Source organism: Ornithodoros turicata, chromosome 2 (assembly GCF_037126465.1).
Source record: "Ornithodoros turicata isolate Travis chromosome 2, ASM3712646v1, whole genome shotgun sequence".
NCBI classification, from domain to species: domain Eukaryota; kingdom Metazoa; phylum Arthropoda; class Arachnida; order Ixodida; family Argasidae; genus Ornithodoros; species Ornithodoros turicata.
Window position 1 is genome coordinate 53,953,577 of NC_088202.1, and position 20,279 is coordinate 53,973,855.

The 20,279-nt window shown below is 46.7% G+C and overlaps 1 protein-coding gene across 3 annotated transcripts in view; it reads left to right on the forward strand.

Moving 5' to 3' along the window:
• LOC135385411 (uncharacterized) overlaps window positions 1-20,279 on the forward strand; it is a 144,533-nt gene that overhangs the window by 53,798 nt on the left and 70,456 nt on the right. Inside the window, exon 1 of one of the 3 annotated variants that reach the window (XM_064614711.1) lies at window positions 8,838-9,109. The exons of the other annotated variants lie outside the window; for them this stretch is intronic. Within the exon in view, the coding sequence (XP_064470781.1) occupies window positions 9,068-9,109 (42 nt within the window). The 5' untranslated portion in view covers window positions 8,838-9,067. Of the gene's footprint in view, window positions 1-8,837; window positions 9,110-20,279 lie in introns of those variants that run through there. 3 annotated transcript variants of the gene reach the window in all.

Genomic DNA, 20,279 nt, shown 5'->3' on the forward strand with positions numbered 1-20,279 from the left:
TCAAAACTAAATAAAAATAAAAAAATCGCTGTAAGCGAGCTGCTTTGCTCGCCGTGGATTTCGAATGGGCTGTACCGATGCCAACATAGGTATGACGGGTACCGCTAGGGATGCTACCGGCGTAGAAAGCGAAATAACAGAAAGGCGCATCGTCATAAATCAACATCGGTGAAAGACTGAGTACGCAACGTATAAATGCGCTTCCTCGAATTTTCGAAAGAAGCCGCAAAAGTTCATAGTTTCGAAATCTCCAAGAGTAGGTGACGTCACCGTGAACCCAGGCGTCTGTCTCTTGGCAACAGCGCGTGTCTCCGCTCTCCGCGCCACGTTAGAAGACTGTCAGCAGCTGCGGTGAGGATGTGGCGGCCCGTGGACGACGACGACGCGCCTCTGCTGCCGCGCGCTGCTACGCCTGGCAGCCAGTTCTACCGGCAAAGTCCTAGCGTGAGGCCACGCACATCTGCCCGCTGGGACATTCCATCATCGCCGGTCAGGACTCGTGTAGAGGAAGACCATCGTCCTCTACATTTGGTGACCCGAACAAACAACACCATGTTCGGCGTAATTCGGCCATTCATCATCCTAAATTTTTCGGCGATCCAGCAGCGAACCACCTTCTGGCAGGCAAGTCGCACCAGGGCCACTGTTCCACCGAGGACCCGCAGGGAGATCACAGCGAACTCACGACCTCCACCTGTTTCTCGATGGTCCTCCCCGGCACTTCTCTGGCGACAACCAGCGTTCACGCTCTTGTACCGGTCGCGGTACTGTCGCCCACTCAGCAACAATTACTCAACGCACTCACTCAGCAACAATCAACGCTCAGCAACGATCACTCAACGCAATCGGTAGCCACTCAACACAATCGGCAGCCACTCAACACAATCAGCAACCACTCAAGCACCCAACCACTCAGCACTCACACCTCATCTCTGGGACCCGCACGGATCGCAGCGCTCTTGTACCCGCCATGCCGCTGCTGCTGCTGCATCAACAGCCACAATCACAAGCAGCGTGTCCAGTCGTCCACCATCCACGAGTCGTCGTCATTCTCCTCTTCATGGTATCGACGCGGACCTCAACCGCATGCACCGCTCCGCGTCTGAGGGGGGGAGTGATGTGGCGGCCCGTGGACGACGACGACGGGCCTCTGCTGCCGCGCGCTACTGCGCCTGGCAGCAGGTTCAACCGGCACCGTCCTACCGTGAGGCCACGCACATCTGCTCGCTGGGACATTCCATCATCGCCGGTCAGGACTCGTGTAGAGGAAGACCATCGTCCTGTACAAGGAGACGGACATCGAGCTTCGAAGTCCAATGTTGCCAGGTGCGTTGATAGATTGGGCACCTTATGACGTCATACTTCTCAAGACTAAAAATTGAACGGAAACATATGAGTCTGAGGAGCAACGTGGGGACGAAAACAGGACGGTACGAAAACCGACGACCAGATGTTTCCGTTCAATCGTACACACCAGCTTCCTTGCCTCCTCTTCTTACGTTCAACGAAAAAAAAAATTTTTGTGGTACTTCAGCGTCACGTAGGGAAACAATATTTTGTGAGAATATACAGTGTGAGACGCGTAGACTGCAATGGCATAGATTCGGTGGGTTCTAAAGACGCGAGATTTAGCCCCTAGTGGCGCTTCAGTCTCGGCCGAAAAGAATCTGTTGTCGACGGGCAGCAGCACATTCCTTTTTTTTTCTTTTTCCCTTCTTCTTTTTGTAGGGAAGATGCATTGATGTTCTCAAGTAACAACCGTTTGCCGCTTTTGTTATGTTCGCTTCTTCGCCGAGAGGGAACTCTCGGGGGAGCACCCCCGTCACTCGACACCCTACATTTTGTTCTACGCAGCGTTTCGGTAGATTCAATAACGTAGAAGAAAACGTCACATAAAATATAGGGTGAAAGATTGCTAATATAGAGTGTTGTTCTCCATTCAGTCACAGTGCTTTGCAGGAAGCGAAACGTATTTTTTTCGCTTGAAATATTCTATCGAGCAGAGAACGCAAGTGCTGCAAGCAGGGAACCTATTGTATCTTAATTGTATTATTTTTTTTTTTGAAAAATGTCTCCGCATGTTAAAGGTAACGCGTGAAGGGACAACGCATGAAACGCGCTACGTTGTACGCCTTTCCAATCGTTTGACGTTACGGTGACGTTACGGTGTGGATTGGAGTTAGATTTAGTTTAACTTTTAGTTAATTAAAACTAAAACCAGCGGCATGGCCCAACGCGTTAAGGCGCCCCGCTCGTTGGTCGTGGCCAAGGTCTTGCTGAAGACTGGGAGGTGATGGGTTCGAATCCTACCACCGGCTGTACTGTCTGAGGTTTTCCCTGGGTTTTCCGAAGGCTTTCCAGACGAATGTCGGCACAGTTCCCATTGAGTTCGGCCCGGGACTCATACTAGCCCTCCCCTTGTCCCCCACTCCTTCCTGCTGTCCTCTCTCCATCTGTCCACATCTGTACGCCGCTCATAGCCACAATAGCTTCGCGGCGCTAACACGGAAGAAAAAAAAAACTAAAGAATTTCAATTAAAAACCACCTATAGGTATATTCTACGCCCAAAACATGTCTCCGAGGGAACCAACTCCTTTTCTTTTTTTGGTGTGTGTGTGTTTTTCCGATAGCATGCACGCGTTGCCAGTCAAAGCGTAACGTGAAAGACGTAACGTAAAATGACAGCTCACAATAATCTAAAAAAAAAGAAAACAGTCCTGCCCCGATTTTAGCCGTCGGACGCTCTTTGTGTCAGCCTGAGCTCCGTTAATTTCCATCGTATTCGCCAGAGTATCTCCCACGACAATCTGCTCGTGGAAGAAACGACTGCACTGTGTATCCATCATCCTCGAGAGGTGAGCCCCCGCCCTTTCTCCCGTTCACGCCACAGCGTGAAACGCTACCTAAGAGCACGCGAGGTAAACAGACCGGTCCGTCCGTTAGATGACCTTCTTTCTTTCCTTTCTCGGTTTTTGTCTCGGTCGCGTTGGTCGCTCTATTTCTTCCCTGGCTGAATCAAAGCAGCCTTGTAGGCCTTCAAGGCTGCGTCCACAAGAAGTGATTGTGTGCGAATTCCTCTTCGGCGGCGGCGGCGGCGGCTTTGCTCGTTTTGAACTTGGACAATCTTGTTTTCAAAGGTATCCGAAGGCAGTGGAGGCGCAATCTCATAAAATAAGCTCATTCAATAGCGTTAGCCCTCAGGTACTCTACCGCCATAATTTTCGTCCCAGTCACGCTCATAGTTATTCAAAATTGAAAATAGCGTGCAGCACTGCGCCGAAGTACACACCAACTCCGCATTGCTAGTGAGGCACGGCAGCAAGACTAAATTGCACGCCTATGGATACATCGGCGACACTGTTGCCCGCCAAAATGAAGCTGACATATGACGTGTGTGCGAGTTTTGAGGCGTGAACAATGAACGAAGGAAGAACGAAGTTATCGTGCGAGACTGCCACCATGATGCAAGTTGGGCGAAGTTTGGTTTCCGCGTTCGTTCGCTGCAGTATGTTATTTAGAGAACCGTTAACGTGGAAAATAATATAATTACGGGTCAAAATGAGCGGTGCATGCGATTATGCCGAAGGTCGAACCCAGACCTGTAAAAATTACGTTTTGGAAGTAATTGCAATTGCAACCACAGTGGTCACTCACACGGACCACACATCCCGACCTGCAAGGGCTACGAGAATGAGCATGCACATAAGTACACCCATATCTGTTGCCCCTTCGTAAATATCAGTGCTGTCTTGAGAAGAGGTCATGCGGGCGTATATTCCCGTTTCTCATGTTCTGTCATCCACGCCGCATTATTTGTCTCACGACGAACATTTCTGCACGGTATACTAACTGTGTAGAAGCGCTAACCAGAGGTAAGGAAATTACTTTTATTTTGTAATGCACTACCATTACTCATTCCTTTCTCAGAAGTGACGCCCTACTAATGCCATTACTTTCGAGTATTTGTTTATTTCATTTTTGCAGGTAGCACAAATCGTAATATACAGGCGGGGGGTCCCTAGCAAGCCAGTATGGAACCCCGTGTCAGTTACAACGTCAACTAGCGGCTCTATACATTGACATAAAAGGTTACACAGAAAATGCAATAAACTTAAGTATAATATACGAAAAAGTAGACTGGCAGTTCAGACGTTATAAGAATTGCGTCGACATAACATGCATAAATAATTTAGTGCTGTGGGATAACAAAAAAGAACATTAAAAGCATAAACTATACGCAGCATAAAATTAGATATGATGCGAGACAGTAGAGCAACAGAACAACGAAGTATAATCTAAATGACGGCAAAACACGTACGAGTCTCAGAAAAAATACAAAATTTAAGAAGAGAGGAACGATCATGTGAGGACAAATACAGTACAAAACAACATATAGGCAACCCAAAATACCGAAACACAGGCACAGTGCAATACGATAATTAGAGGACATAGATTACTTCATGCCATGGAGGGAACATATATTACACATTCGAGGACTATGGAAAGACTCAGGCTGGGTGAGGGAACATTGTATAACAGGCGAGAAACTGAAGGAGTAAGGGGGGTGGGGGTGGGGGGGGGGGGGTTCGTGGGAGGTTAGGTTACCATTACTCATTACTAGGGCCCGGATTTTTAGGCATTTGCCTAGAAATGCCTATAAACGCTTAAATGCGACCTTTTCTGGGTTGCCTGCCTTTTTATCGACTCTGTTGAATTGTAGTCTTTTTTAACATTTTTAGATGCCATAACAGCCTTTTTAGATGTGTGAGTGCGACTGCGCCTTTCAGGCTCATGCTGAGTGCTGCATTATGCTTCTGCGCGTGTTTGCGCCTTTTGTTCCGTTTTTGCGTTTGGTTTCCTTCAGTACCTTGGTTTGCTAGAAGGGGTTCATGTACATTTGATCAAAAGATGTGACTTCTCTGAGCCTTTCAAGGGCAGAGAACTAAAAGTATTATTCGATATAGCGTGCCTCAGCATTCGTGTACCAGACGTCAAAGCTTGTATGGTATCGTAGCCTCTAAACGAGCAAGTTTTCCTTGATGGGGCATTCTGGAACACCAACAAAACCAAAGAGCGCACCAGATTAACGTGCCTATTTTTGCACGTTATTGAATATTTTGGTATTTTTAAGGGCCTAAATGCCTGCCTATTTCCATAGTTTTTAGTGCCTAAATTTCCGGGCCCCACTCATTACCCAAATATAATCCATTACCGGTGCACCCCCCCCCCCCCCCCCACACACACACACCTCTGGAGCTAACAGCAAAAGGGCTACGTCCCATTTCGCCTAATCCGAGTTACCGGATTAAAGAGGTGGGATGGGAAACGGGACTGCCAGCAAGTGGGAGTCCCGTCCTGCACCGTTAGGGGTTGACATTTGCATGAAATGCTGTCGACATCTTTCGTATAGCCTCTTGCAAGGACCCCTTACATTTCCAAATCAAGGTGTGCGCGTGCGATGTCACTAATAACGAAACTAATAACGGTTAAGCAATAAAACGTTTTCTGTAATTTATGGATGGGTGGATGTTTAAGATAAAAATATATTGTTCCCCTGTATACAGACTTTATCCGGAATGGGACATTCTACTACCACATGAGATCACTGGCACACTCACGTTTTTCGTGCAACTCAGATAACTGCATTGTACGCTAATGTAGCGTTTAAAAACATTGCTTTGTAGCGCCCAAAGGACTTCGCAAGGTCTCTTCGAGGTATGGGAAGCGTCTTGCGGCCATTTTTCTAACCATTCTACACTCTAAGAAAAAAGGAGTAATTTTACTCCTTTTTGGGGAGTAAATGCATTGCCACAAAAATGGTCCCTTTCGGGAGTAAATGCACGGGAGTAAATGAATGTCACAGAGTGGAGACTGCATTTCACGTTCTGTTCTAAGAGTCTCAGGAACACAATTCGTGTGCGTGTATGAAAATACTTCGAATCAAACAGCCAACAGTGATCTGTCGAGTCATATAAAATCTTACGACTTACATAGGACACAATTTGCGAAGAAAAAAGCGCTAACTGTTTCTTACTCTGTAGGAGTTGAAAATTGCTAACTTGGCTGAGTAGTACAGCCTTATTCAGAAGACCATTCGCGAAGTTCACTGACAATTTGCAGTCCTGGGGAGTAAATGTCGGGGTTAGGGGACCAAAATGGGAAGTTATTACTGTCTAGGGGACTAAAAGCTGCAATTACTCCCCATTTTACTCCTTTTTTTCTTAGAGTGTGTAGTTCATAGTAGTCTCCAGTCCGCTTGCATCCTGTTATTTGAGCAGTCGTTTGTCAACATACAGACTCAGCTCCGGGCGGTAATTTTTGCGCAGGCACTTTTCTAGTCAACACGCGTTGTTCACGTTGACTTTGGTCAGCCAGTTTTTTTCCCTTCCTTTTCTTTTAGTTGCACCGCTACCCCGCCTCTCGTGCGGAGGTCGCGGCCCCCTTCCGAAGAAAATTCCAGACTACAACACACTGCTCCATGCTGTGGGACATTCAGTCCAATTGAATGATGGCACTGAATGCGTTGCAGTTAATGCATCTTGACTAAACACTTTTGTTATAACCTGTATCCATCGTGTCTTTTCATAAGCACTTCTCTTCCCGGTTTTTAAGACAGTATCTACCATGATATGTATGTATGGTTCTCTCTGCTTCTTCTTACCCTGCCCACTTTTCGTCCCGGTAGCTTTTTTTCTATCGATCATTGCTTTGCGATGAATCCAACAAACAGGGTTCAACTCCCAGTGGCAAATTTCTATTATGGTTCCCTCTGCTTCTTCTTACCCTGGCCACTTATCGTCCCGGCAGAAAGACGGGCAGCGCCCTCTATGCGAGTTTCCCTTCTTTGCTCACAAACACAAAGTCTATTCTCACAACCACATAAATCCACACACGAGTGTTCCTGTTTATAAGAATACATAGCCAAAAATATGCGGATGAAGGTGCATAGCTAAAAAGGCATCTGGCAAGTACAGCGAGGCACAGAAATGTATCTCGAATAATCTGATAATTAGAGTGCGGCGCAGCATTGTCCCAGATACCTTTGCGCAGGAAAATTCCCTAATCAAGCTCAAACGCGAATAATCTACACGAATGTGTCCTGTCCTGTCTGCGTTATTGTTCCTTTGCGAACACATGGAAGTACATTTGTATGACGTGCCTTTCCTGCCATGTTTGTGCATTTTTGGCTGTGTGCCTGTGCCAAGGAACCGCTTCCTTTCTTCACGTGACATATATCACCAGGCGAAACGGGACTGCAAGCCACGTACATTAGGCGAAATGGGACTTCGTGCAGTCCGGGGTGAGTGAACAACCCGAGGGATGAATAGCTAGTGAGGTACGGAAGGGTTAGGCAAAATGGGAAGGCACGGAGAAAAAGGGGGGAATACGCAACAGCAAGTAAACAAAGATCCTGGCCAATCGTAGAACAAAATACCAACCCCTTTCTTTGTACTCCATGTGCGCGTGTCATATGCGAAAAGAACGCCCAGCCGTCCGGTCATGGTTTGTGGCCCTGGCTTCTTCCGGTTTCCGCTGCGTGCCGCCTAACGCACGACAGCGCTTTACATTGGCTGCCCCACTGCATTGTTACTCTAGTCGAGCACTATACGTGCAAGGTCTCTGCTGTTGACTGAGTCATAGCTATGGAGTCCCCTTGGAAGGCACTTCAAAGGAAATGTCGAGGAATCAGACGGACTGGCAACGCCGAACACCCGACTCGAAGCCCCGAGATTGGGGAATAAGATACGCGGCACAAATTTAATATCGCCATCGTGGTGTCTACGATAACCTTTCCAGTCATTTTCGTCTATTGCACGCAGCAGTAAAGATTCAATGAAGAGTGACAAACGCCCAACCACCGAACGCGCCAGTACGGCATTCCTCACAATGTGTGAAAGCCCATTGGTGTGATTGATGCAGTTTTTTGTCTGCGCCCTCTCAAATTCCTCGTGTGTATATTACACCACCCCACTATTAAACAGGGCCTCACATTCGTGAGTTTATAACACGTCAAAGCCGTCAGCGTAAATGTGTATTAAGGATGTTGGAATGCGATCTGGCGGTAGCTAAATATTGTGTCCAACGCACTTTAGGAGGTTCGACCCTTGAAGTTGGAGAAAATTCGAACGCTTTCCTATGTTGTGTGTTTCAACCTCTCGATAAATCGGAGACCAACTGACGATAAGCTTTCTTAAATCAATATCCACTTTGAGTTATTGCCAAGGCTTATGTTCTTCTTGCTTGCTGGACTGACGGCTGATCACTGATGGACGAAGCTTAGCCTTAGCCAGCTTAGCGTTGAAACGTTGGTGGCGGCTTCTAGCGGGTGTACGCGAAAACACTCTTCAGCGTGCATGGTGGCGTTGAAACATTTTTTTGGCAAGTCTGGTACGTTCATGGAATATGCTGGAGATCGAGCGTACTAAGCTGTTGGTTGATCGTATTTGCAATCTGGATAACATTTCTGTCCGTCTATGCGTACTAATATATGCGTCTGCATTTCGCAACGTTTCCTATAGAAAAAGATAACGAAATGAATACGCCAGCATTCCTAATTTGTGAATCATACGCAAGAATCACGCGGCGGACACGCTGAAGTAAATAAGACCCCACCTGTGGAAGTAACTCATACGTGACGGTCGCGTCGTCGGGTCTACAGCAGTGTGTGCAAGCAGACGACTCCGACGCGCGCACGACGATTCATAAGTTTACATTTCCGAATGACAGATGGCGCCACGCGACCGGTCGTGGTTCGCTTTTTTGTTTTTGTTTGTGTATAGTTGCATGTGGCGGCGCGTTGCGGCGCGTGGGGACTTTGGCAGTAGATTATTTACATTTCGTTTTGGCTTCGAGTGTGTTCTCTTGGCAAGCGATTTATGGTTTCTCGACAGAATGTTTGTATGATTGTGATTGCTCGTGCGGCCGCTGTGCTTTGTGGTGTATGGTGTGGTATTGCGTTGTGCTCTCGTCAAAGACGATGAGGCGACGCCGGCGGAGGCAAGGAGACTGGCCAATGGGTCTGGATTAGCACGTTTGTGCCATTTCCCTCGCTGTTTCTGCATAAAAATGCCGTCCGGGTGGAGCGAGCTCGCTCTCCAGTGCATGAGCGTGAGTACATTGGTCATTATCTACTAATCGTGTTGCTCGGGGGCGATTCTGCGCAGTCCACATCAAATGCACACCGTGCTTGTGCCATCATCGAGCAAAGGAATTGCGCCAACCAAATTTGGAAACCCCGTCGCCCCCCTGAATTTTGCGGCTCCTTCAGCAGTAACTATTTGCCGCTTCCCATGACCAGTGACCACCCAGCACACGATGCATGCATTTTGCTTCACAAGTGGCGTCCTGATTCTTCTGTACCGCCGCTGGCCCACTGCAGGGCGATGAAATCACATCGGCTTACGCTATCGCATGCATGTATCATATGTTGTGGGCGCATCCACTGGCATGACTCTCCGGAGTTTCGAAATGTCGGAGGATAAAAGCTGCGCGGCCTTCCCGAAGAGTCGTAACCAAAGCCGCGTGTAATGTCGTCGCTACAACACAGGTAAATTGATCGCGCACTCATCATTTTGAGTGCTTCCGCGTTACGACGAAAGCGGGCCTATTCATTGTTGTGGAATGACCGGCGTGGTGTGAATGAACGCGAAGGAGGAGAAAAAATGAAAATAGTGGTTCGGACCGCAAGGCATGCGAAGAACCCGATTTGACAGACCCGGAGTCTTGGAACCGACGTTGAGACGGCTTTTGTGCTTGCTTGGTCGCTATTTTGGCAGTCGTCTGGAGGTCGGCACTCTGGAATGTGTTTTGTGGTTGGGCTGGACGCCAGGAATTCGTTTGTCGTTTAAAAAGAAGTGTATACTCTTCCCCTGCTTGCTAGCGCGCGGTTGTCGTCAAGTGTGTGTGCTATGCTAACCTGCCTTGCAGAAACACATTTGTGCCGTTTTGTTCCTTTTCATTTAGATAATGGTAACGAGCGGGATATGTGCTACGTTGTGATTGATAAACTGCTGCGCACATATTTCAGCGTTAGACAATCGTCTCGCAGTAATATCCAGTTCACTGTATACAATGTAATGTTTCGGATGGAATTTGAGCATACATTAGTAAACAGGCAGCGAGAAGGGTCACCACGCATGTTTTCCCATGCGCTGAATATGAAAAATTAGGTGAAAAGCAGACGGTACCCGCATTCAGGTTTTTGTCCCGAAGTTTGGCTACCAGCTTGAAAGCACTTATGCTGTGCTATTACCGGACATGTGCAATGCATATTTCGCAATCCTTCATCGCGATTTCCGGTACTCTAGCACGAGGTCGTGTTGTTGCGAGATTCTTGGTTATCGAAAGTTGCTCTAAGGGTTATGTCAGATGGTGAATGCTGTTTCCTTCAACTCTGCCTTGTTGCTGTTCCGCATATCAGCCTGCACTGTGAGTTTCTGTTGTAGATGCCCTGCCACATACAGTAGCCAGAATCTGCTATCACTGAGGCAGATACTTTGACTTTGCCATAGAATTCTGTGGCGAACCAACTTTCAACTGTTTGCATGGAGGTCCCCTAGATCTGGGGCCTCAAACTCGAGTCGCGGGCCGCAACGACCTTATACTGTACCTTGGAAGGCCGCATAAAAGTAGAATGACCGTAGTTACCATAAAATAGCCCAACATACCACCAAATAAAAGCATATACAAAGACAGGAGTGGGGCCTGTGTGTGTATACAACTTATTACTGAAAAACTCCACTTGACGTACGAAGAGAAATAAGTAAGCTGCCTTTCCGATTCGAGTACTGAAAATATGAAAAATGATTCGAGAGAAACACTTACTTCTTCAGAAGCAATTGTGACAGTCTTCAGAAGCACTGAAATTATCTGCTATGTACACATTGTATTGTTGCCTTTGCTTACAGTTTCAACTTTAAAAAGAAGAGAGAAAGAGCACGTTACTCTATTGACTTCGTTGAATCCTCCTTTGCTACTTTAGTATGACCCTTAAAAAATTGGTCGTGAGCCTTGTACGTACATCACTGAATGAAATGCTAGTTCAGGCTGCATATATTTTCTGCTCTTTCTCTTTTATTTTCTAATTTCCCGCAGACGACATCCGGAGAGGCTTCTTCTTCTATAGGCTTGTATACTAAGTGTGAGAATTAAGACGAGCCTCTCTTAATCCTCGCATTAGTTACAAAGGTAGTTTAGCAGCATGCCCGCGAATAGAGGTTGGTGAGAGCGTAACTCGTTGAAGTTGATGAGCCACATGAAGTGTTCACACACGTATATGCTGTATAACATGGAAAGGACAGCACTATGTCGGGCAAGGGTAAAAGCAATGCCTGAAGATATAAGAAAAGACCTTCCCAGAACAGCACCGCAAGCGGTTTCATTCCTAGTTCTTTATTAAATCTGTTGAGAAGGTAACTTCTTTCTGGCGATGGGCATGGGGCGTCGGGCCGCAGAATAGCTGGCGCGTGCCGCGTGTTCAGAGACCCATCCCATCAGCGCAGGCAGTGTCCACCTTGAGATATATTATAATCAGACGGAAAATACTAGAGACATAACACTGCTGTACAATGGCTAACTGGAGGGCCACTTATGGTACGCCTAACTAAATTGCCTACCAACACTTAGACTCTAGTGGAAGGGGAAGTTTAGAGAGGGGAGGGGTGTGGCGATATGGGAGCTTCACCACCCCTAGATGATTATTTTTCGTTTCTGAAGTTTTCCCAACTTTCGTAGCAATAATCTCTCGCGGGCTACTCTTTCTCTCTTTTTTCTTTATAATACCCCAGACGTTTTTTTTTTTTACTACGCTGTCAAATGTAGCATGAAAAGAAGCGTCGTGATATTCCTTTCTTGTCCCTTATCACTGGCCACCTGCATGTCGTGATCCTACATTCTGTGCCAACTGTATTGCTTCGCATATCATCTGCCTTCAAGCCACTGAGATCTCATGTAGCCGAGACCGAGTATTACTCAATTCGACGTTCTGGAAAAGAGCGCTGTACAAGCTCAAACTCTTATCGTTCCAGGTGTGCCCTGCAGCGCGTTTTTCTTTCTTTTTTTTTTTTTTTTTTGACGTAGCGATTACAATTACATTTCCAACGCTTATGCGTGTTTCGCTACGTGTGTGCCATATGCGTAGACGATGAAAACGCGGACATTTTCAATGACTGAACTGGCGACCCATTGTCGCCGTGTCTCACGTGAGTCAGGTGCAAAATCGATTCCGATTTCGGCGTCGTTTTTCGGAGCACGGTCGTTCGTCTGCGATTTGGCTCGGGTCATTCCGACCGCGTGTTGCAGCCGCAGTGTCGTTGAGCACGAGGCACACGTCTCAATGACTGCATTACGTTCTATTGCTTAGTCGCGTTGCTGTGCTTGTCGCTTGCTGTGCTGCCCCCTCCCCTCCCCCGAGAAACATGTGGGGTACTATGGCTGCTTGCGACGTCGTGGCGGTGTGTGATGTGCTCACGAGGATCTTAGTGGGAACAGTGCGAAAGCGTCGTCCAGCACAGTGCAGACCAAAGGTGGTGTTCGTGCGTTTTTCAGCTTCCCTGTTGTTTCTTGAAATGATGCACGTTGCTCTTCGTTTGCAAACATAATTGTTATTCTCGTGGCAGCTACAGTCATCAGCCCGTGTATTGCTTCCTGAATTGCTGTAATACCTTGTCCTTCCGCCTACCTTAGGATTTCTGCACAAGTGGTGCATGTCCCATGGGGGTTGCGTTCGTGCTTCCTGTTAAAGTTGTAAATTGGTCGTCACCATCATGCTACGTTTCTTAATGGAGCTTTTGGTGTCGTCTGCTACGTCCGTATGCACGCTTCTGCACGTTAAAATTTCCACTATCCAATCATGATGGAGATTTCGCGGGCCATGTGCAGCGCCCCTAGCGGGGCTTCTACATAGGAATTGCCGATTATGATACGGCCTCTATAATTCAGTTGGTCATGATGTGGTCGAGCGCGTTTGGTCTCCAGGTGGCGTTACACGACAATCCGCTACACGTAAAAGATATGGACCAACGGTATGGCCGAGCGGGTTAAGGCGTCCCGCTCGTTGGTGTTAACCAAGGTCGTGTTGAAGACTGGGAGGTGATGGGTTCGAATCCGACCACCAGCTGGTGCTCGCTGAGGTTTTCCCCGGGTTTTCCGAAGACTTTCAGGGCGAATGTCGGCACAGTCGCCCCTGAAGTCGGCCTAGGACGCGCACTAATCTCCCTGTCCTTCACTCCTTCCTGCTGTCCTCTCTCCATCTGTCCACGTCTGTACGCCGCTTATTGCCACAGTTGCGTCGCAGCGCTAACACACAACAACTACAAAAAAAAAAAGATTCGAGAGAAGTTTTGTGTCCACATCCCGTGTATCTGCACGAACGTCATCTCCGCGTAATTTTCTGGTGGAAGAAAAGGCAAGAAAGCAACTCATGGGGCACATATGTTCCGCCGCGTGTTACGAGTTGAGCATTCACACAGTATTACTGCGGACTTAGCAGACGACATCGGCCACTGCTACTTCTGTCCTGTGCTATGGAATACCTTGTGACTGCGCCGCAGGATATTCCCCAAGGTTCACGAAAAGACATAGCCTCGAGCACTTGCGCAAACGTGGCAGCAAAAAGTTGTGACGTTTCCTAAAAAAAAAAAAAAAAAAAAAAGAAAGAAACTCCTCTGGAGTGTTTTAGGAATGTTGCGCATGGGAATACACGTGGGCTAAGCATATTTTTCTGCTCGTTATCCAGGATTGGAAGTTCCACGTACAGCTGCATTCTGATACTCATTTTAATCGAAACTGCTACGAAGTCACATAATCCCGTTGCGGGCGCCTGCGGTTTTCGTGCTTGATGGCCAGTGAGTCAGCGGCGGCCAGTATTCTTCGGCGGTAATAGCAGCCGCGCTATTGCGCTCGATGTAAACGTTGCGAAAAGAAAATATAGCAGTGGCGAGTTCATTGCACTCTAGGTTCCTGCTTCATAATCATCTTGTCTCCATGGCACCCGCATTTTCTGTCGATAGCTGAGCTAATCTCTAAAAATTGCGGATGTTTTCATAAGGAGTCACATTACGTTTACGTGTACAATGTTCCCATTTCGGAAAGAGAGAAAAAAAAAAGTGTTTCGACTGAAAATATCATTAATGGAAGAACAATCGGCTATTCGAGATCTTAATGTCGACTTTTATTTATTCTTTCGATATCGACTGCTACTTACTTCGTGGAGCCACACAAGACCGTACGCTTTCATTAAGATAATTGCTTTCCACACCGAGACTGGGAGGTGACACGGGTTCGAATCCTGTCACCGACTGTTTTGTCTGAGGTTTTCCCTGGGTTTTCCGAAAACTTTCCAGACGAATGTCAGTACAGTTCCCCTTGAAGTCGGCCCAGGCACACTACACCCCCCCCCCTGTCCCCCACTCCTTCCTGCTGTCCTCTCTTCATCTGTCCACGTCTGTACTCCGCTCATAGCCACAGTTGCGTCGCGGCGCTGACACGGAATTTAAAAAAAAAAACTCTTTCAATTTGTACCAATATTTCGCCGAGCCGAACGAGCTCGGCGCTTTTCTGTTTGTTTTTAATGTTTGCGTCTGCGAGAGAGAGAGAAGGGTGTTTTGTGATGCGTCCGTGAGTTCCCAACGTACAAGGAACGCGTGCTTCGACAGCAACTGGAGCAGGGCAGTCGTCCGTCAGGATTACAGTGATGGACGACTCTATGTGCTATTGTGGAGGACGCTCGCATGCGTGAAGCCGCTGCTAGCATTTCATCGAAGGCCTTGTGCACGCCATGCACGTTGTCCACCCATTTCCTGCGCATAAGGTTTACTCGCACCACTCGGACGTATAAGCTTAATGCAAGGCGATGACAGCCTATTTAATGAGGGCCTCGTTGATCGTGAAGATGTCCGAATTGGAGTTGAAATAAATCAGGCCCGTAGAGTTACTATGCTGTGATAGCATCTCGTCGGAACACCCTGTATAGTACCGTATTCGATTCGGAAACAGATTCGAGTAAACAATTGTTCGCTTCCCTATCGGACAAAATCGAATATTCCCACGTGCCTACTAAACAGCCATACCCTATAGACGTACCGACTTCTTGATGGGGGGTTGGGGGGCGGAGGACTTTGAATAAGTTTGCGTGCTAGATTTTTTTTTTTTTTTTTTTCGTGCATCAAAAGATGGCGTTATGCTTCAAGGTGCTTCCGTCTTATGTGCGTTGAAACCCCCTGTAGGTGGGGAATGATGTTATGCAAACAGACACCCCCTGCGATGTATGTTCCTTCTTCCCTCTCGGTGGCATGCAGTGTAGCACATTTTCGTCAGTGTCATTTCATCGTCCCTTTTTATGCTGCGACTCCTTGAATTTCCATGGGCTGCCTGGTAGACAAGAGTACAAGAACAAGGATGTGAGTGTGAACAAAACAACAGAAAAAAGCGTTTCGGGCCTCCTAGCGATCTGGAGTATACCCGACATTTCGTCTTTTTTTCATCCGAGGAAGAGCTCTACTCTCAAATCATTGTCTTCGCCCGCTTCTTCTTCTTTTTTTTTTTTTTCTCTCCTGTTTTGTGATACACCGGTCTCTCGTTCTTGTGTTCATTTTGTACTTTTGCCCTCTCCAACAGGCAGCACATGGTGCGCGTTTGTGCAAAAACTAGGAAATGTGGGTGTAGAACATAACACGTTGTGTTGCCACTTAATGTCCCATGACACCGTGTCGTGCAGGCAGAGCTATGAAAGGTTTATCGTACGAAGCGCACCATGGAAATCTCTGAAAACCGTGGCGGGTACCGAAATAACGCGGTGCCAAAATAAGCCCCCGAAACACTTGTGCCGATATAACTCATTCCCGAAATTCTCGTTTCAAAATAACGAATAACAGTTAAACAAATCCTAGTTCAACACGAATTAAAATAATAATTTTGTTACGCTAGTTTCATACATGGACAAAACAGGACGGCCTATGCCTTTTGGCATGTGGGACATCCTTGCTAGGTGGCAGACCAGACAGTCACTATACAGTACAGTGCTGGACAAAAGTTTACGGAACACGCTCCGGTGCATTCCTTCCCCAGAGTGACACAATAGCAGCGAATGGTACCGTACGTACTTACAAACAGGTGACTGGATTACCTCTAGGCTCATGTCTGCAAGTCCGTATACGGTACAATTCGCTGACTATAGCGTCTCATCCTGAGGAAGGAATGTGCCGGAGCGTGTGATCCGTGAACTTTCGTCCACCTTTGTGTCAGTATTCCGTGTACTTATAACTTTTAAAAGTCATCAACGAATGCCCATCGGTCGATACTGTAGTACTACCTAAATAATGCAGTACCAAAATAAACTCACGAAATACAGGTTTGACTATGGATCATCGTTCGAGAGCGCGTTGACACTTGACAGACAAAACCATCATCTGCAAAGGCTGCTGTGATCGCGAAAACGAACCATAACACCCGAAGGAAGGTCGCTTTCGAAAATTTGAGGCGAGGTGTGGACGATTACGTGGTTTATGATTCACAACCTTGTTTACTGGCATGGCATCCACATTTTTCTGGGAACCGCTATACATACGTCACACGAGGATATGTCACCGCGATCACCATTTACCCGCGTTTCTTGTGCTTTCCGTGCACTGGCCAAACCAGATGTCACCCCAACACGACAGTGGCTGAGAGAATTCTTGTAGAAGTAACGAGCAAATAATTTGAAAAAATCCGATTTACTGTTGGAATTTCGGGATGTTACTTCACCACGTGTCATAATGCTGCAAGTTTTTTTTTTTTTCTTTTGCACAATTTTAGCGGCTTTCCGTGTTAGCGGCTCATGTTATTTCGCACTGACATATATCGAAGGTAGAATTTCAGAGAGTCATTTCGCCGCCCGTTATGTCCTTCGCCGCGTGTCATCTTGGCACGTTTACAGCTGCATTATGTAATATCGACACGCTATTTCGCACTCGATCGAGCGATGACTCTCGGAAGTTATTTCAGGAATGTGTTATTTTGGTCCAACAGCCGTCCTCCACTGGATGCCCAGAAACGCCACTTGTTATCGTGCTTGTTTAAGCGGCCTCATGTCTGATTTTTTTTCGAATGCCAGCGTTCCACTTATATTCTTCAGCTATACTGCTGCTGTCCTTTCCTTCATTTGTGCTTCCTCATATATTATTTGTGGCACACCGGCTTCTTTCGTTCTCTCGCGAATTAACGACAGACTGTTGGGTTATGTGCCGAAGCAAGAAGGACAATGGATACAAGTGCTAACAGCAGTGAACATCGTTCGATGCGGAGCAGGAATGCAGATTAGATCGCTGGTACGCGAATGTCCCCTGCTTAAAAAACGCTCCGCAGGTTTTTGAAAGAAGTGACGAGCTACGGGAAATAATAATTATCAGTTGCGAAGGTTTTCGTAATTGTCGCACAAGTTGCGGTAACTCATGTATACGATTTCAGAAAATCCCAGTGCTCCTTGCGAACGCGTTGCATCCTGGGAAATTACTGCCCTTCACGTTTCGTTTTCGTGGACAATCGGCCGAGAGAGAAGGAAGACCTTCTCCTCCTTTGTTATCAGCAAGTCCCCATAGTTCAAAGCGGCGCTAAGCTCCCTGGGATTTTCTCAAGTCGTCTATATTCACCTCCGTTTTCCGAGGTACGCATCACTTTCGCGCGTTGCTTGAGTACGTTGGGACCAAGGGAGTTTTGAGTGACCAAGACATGTCCGAGTGGATAGCGTCAGCTCATTTGGTGCTATCTCCGACGTCAAACTGAAGACTCGGAGGTGGTGGGTTCGAATGCTTCCACGGGCTGCGATGTCTGAGATTTTCACTGAGCTTTCCATCAAACTTTCCGAAGGAATGTATATAGGCACAGCTCCCCCTCAAGTCAGACCAGGACGCATGCTAATACATCCGTCTCTCCTCTTTCTGATGCCTCTCCCCATCGCTCATAGCCACGGTTGCACCGCGTTGACAACACGAACACAAAAGAAAGAGGGGTAGTTTCATTTATAATCGAATGATGCCCGCCGGTCACATTTTTTATTTCTCTCGAAAAAAATATATTATCCCACCCACAAAGAGATGCAAAAGGTGCCTGACCGCAGGTCTCTGCGATATTTTCTTCTCCGTCCACGGCGCTTCGAAGCAACCGGCGCGATTTCGCGGCTTACATTTTTTCCAACTTTGTGACCTTGTATCTCTTCAACGAGATGTCCCATTTGAACGAAATTTTTTTTGCTGAGAGAGTGGATGGTGCACGTTCCTCCGTGTGCTATTAAATTTATATGGTCAAGAGAAAAGTATACGAAAAAAAAAAATCCCGAAAACGCAACAGAGAACCGTTTTACCGCACCTTTGGAAGGTCATGGCCGCGGTCCTGGATCTCCGACTGTGATGTTCTTTGCATAAGCAGAAAGATCATTCTTTGCTCTTTCGTTTGACGTCAAACACATTGCTTTATCTTCAGCCATTATCCCCTAACAATGCCGTGAACACGGAAGGGTAGGGGAAAATTTTCATTTTCGCGGCAGTTTTTACCCAAAAAGGACATCTTGAAATTTTCCAATGTTTCGTACTAACGTAGCTGAGACATAGCTCTTTCACGATATGCAATAAAACGTTTGCTTATTTTGGTCCCAGAGGGCGCGCAATTTTTTTTTCGCACCCCCATTGGGCAGCGCTCGCAGGGGTCAGACAGACGTACAACGAGTGGACTTCTACCCCACCCCCTGATTTTTTTTCTTTTTTTTTTTTTTTTGCTTTCGGTGAGGGTGCCGTTATGAGGGTGCCGATGCCGGTGAGGGTGCCGAAAATGAGAATTTTCCCCTACCCTTTCGTGTTCACGGCATTGTTACGGGATGATGGCTGAAGATAAAGCAATGTGTTTGACGTCAAACGAAAGAGAAAAGAATGATCTTTCTGCTCATGTAAAGAACATCACAGTCGGAGATCCAGGGCCGCGGCCATGACCTTCCAAACGTGCGGTAAAACGGCTCTCTGTTGCGTTTTCGGGACTTTTTTTTTTCGTATACTTTTCTCTTGACCATATAAATTTAATAGCCCACGGTGGAACGTGCACCATCCACTCTCTCAGCAAAAAAAAAAAAAAAAAATCGTTCAAATGGGACATCTGATACAAGGTCACAAAGTTGGAAAAAATTTAAGCCGCGAAATCGCGCCGGTTGCTTCGAAGCGCCGTGGACGGAGAAGAAAATATCGCAGACACCTGCGGTCAGGCACCTTTTGCGTCTCTTTGTGGGTGGGATAACATATATATTTTTCGAGAGAATAAAAAATGTGACCGGCGGGCATCATTCGATTATAAATGAAACTACCCAGAGGTCTGTACGCTTTTGTGCTCCACAAGCATTTTTTTACCTCCTCGCCCAATCCTTTTGCTGGGTGACGCCGGAACCGCTTCTGCCCAGTGGAAACATTTTTAACTTTTTAAACAGAACTCATTGGCTATCTTAATCAGTTGTAACTATATTTAGCTTTTATAACGATTCTAACTGTTTCTCTCTTATCTACATTGCATTTTAAACTAGTTCACTGACACATTCCCTAGAGCTTGTCTTATTAGGGCCAGAGTTGCCTTTGTGCCATCAAATCCAAGTAGTCATTATACAAACCAGCAGTGTTTCGACCCACATCGGTACCCTTTGAATGGTTCTCCCCGCTCGTGTCGCCTCTCTACAACGCCGACGCGCGTTGTATAGTTCGAAGGCGCCTCGTAACGTAGGAGGAGGGAGGGGACAGCAATTTCCCTCCTTATCTTAATTGAGAATGCGGCTCGGAATATGCGTGCCCTATACTATACCATATACCCGTATGCCCACTGCCATGCATCTTGCTCGACGGGGCGTCGATATGCGCAATTCCGCTGTTACCTCATCCACTTTCGATTTCTATTTTTTGTTTTTTGTTTTTTGACGTCATGCTGCTTTCGTTGAGAATGGTCAGTTAGTGTGTTTCGAAGGCGCAAAAATATATAAACAATAGTCGTGTTCAACCTGAGAATGACGTTGTCTTTTTCTCCCATTATTGAACCACCAGAAGACAACATAGTGTTGTAACGTTAATTTTGCAGTGTCATTTTTCCTGCTCATATTTATGTCTCACAATATTTATTTTCATCTTTCTACTCAATAAGGAAATGTGTTAGGGAGCCTACCTACAACCCCGAGAATGCCGTTCTACAGGGTGTCTTTTTTAGGCGATACAGATTTTTCGTATATATGTCGTATTTCGTAAGATTTTTCGTATATATAAGTCGTAAGTATTTCGTA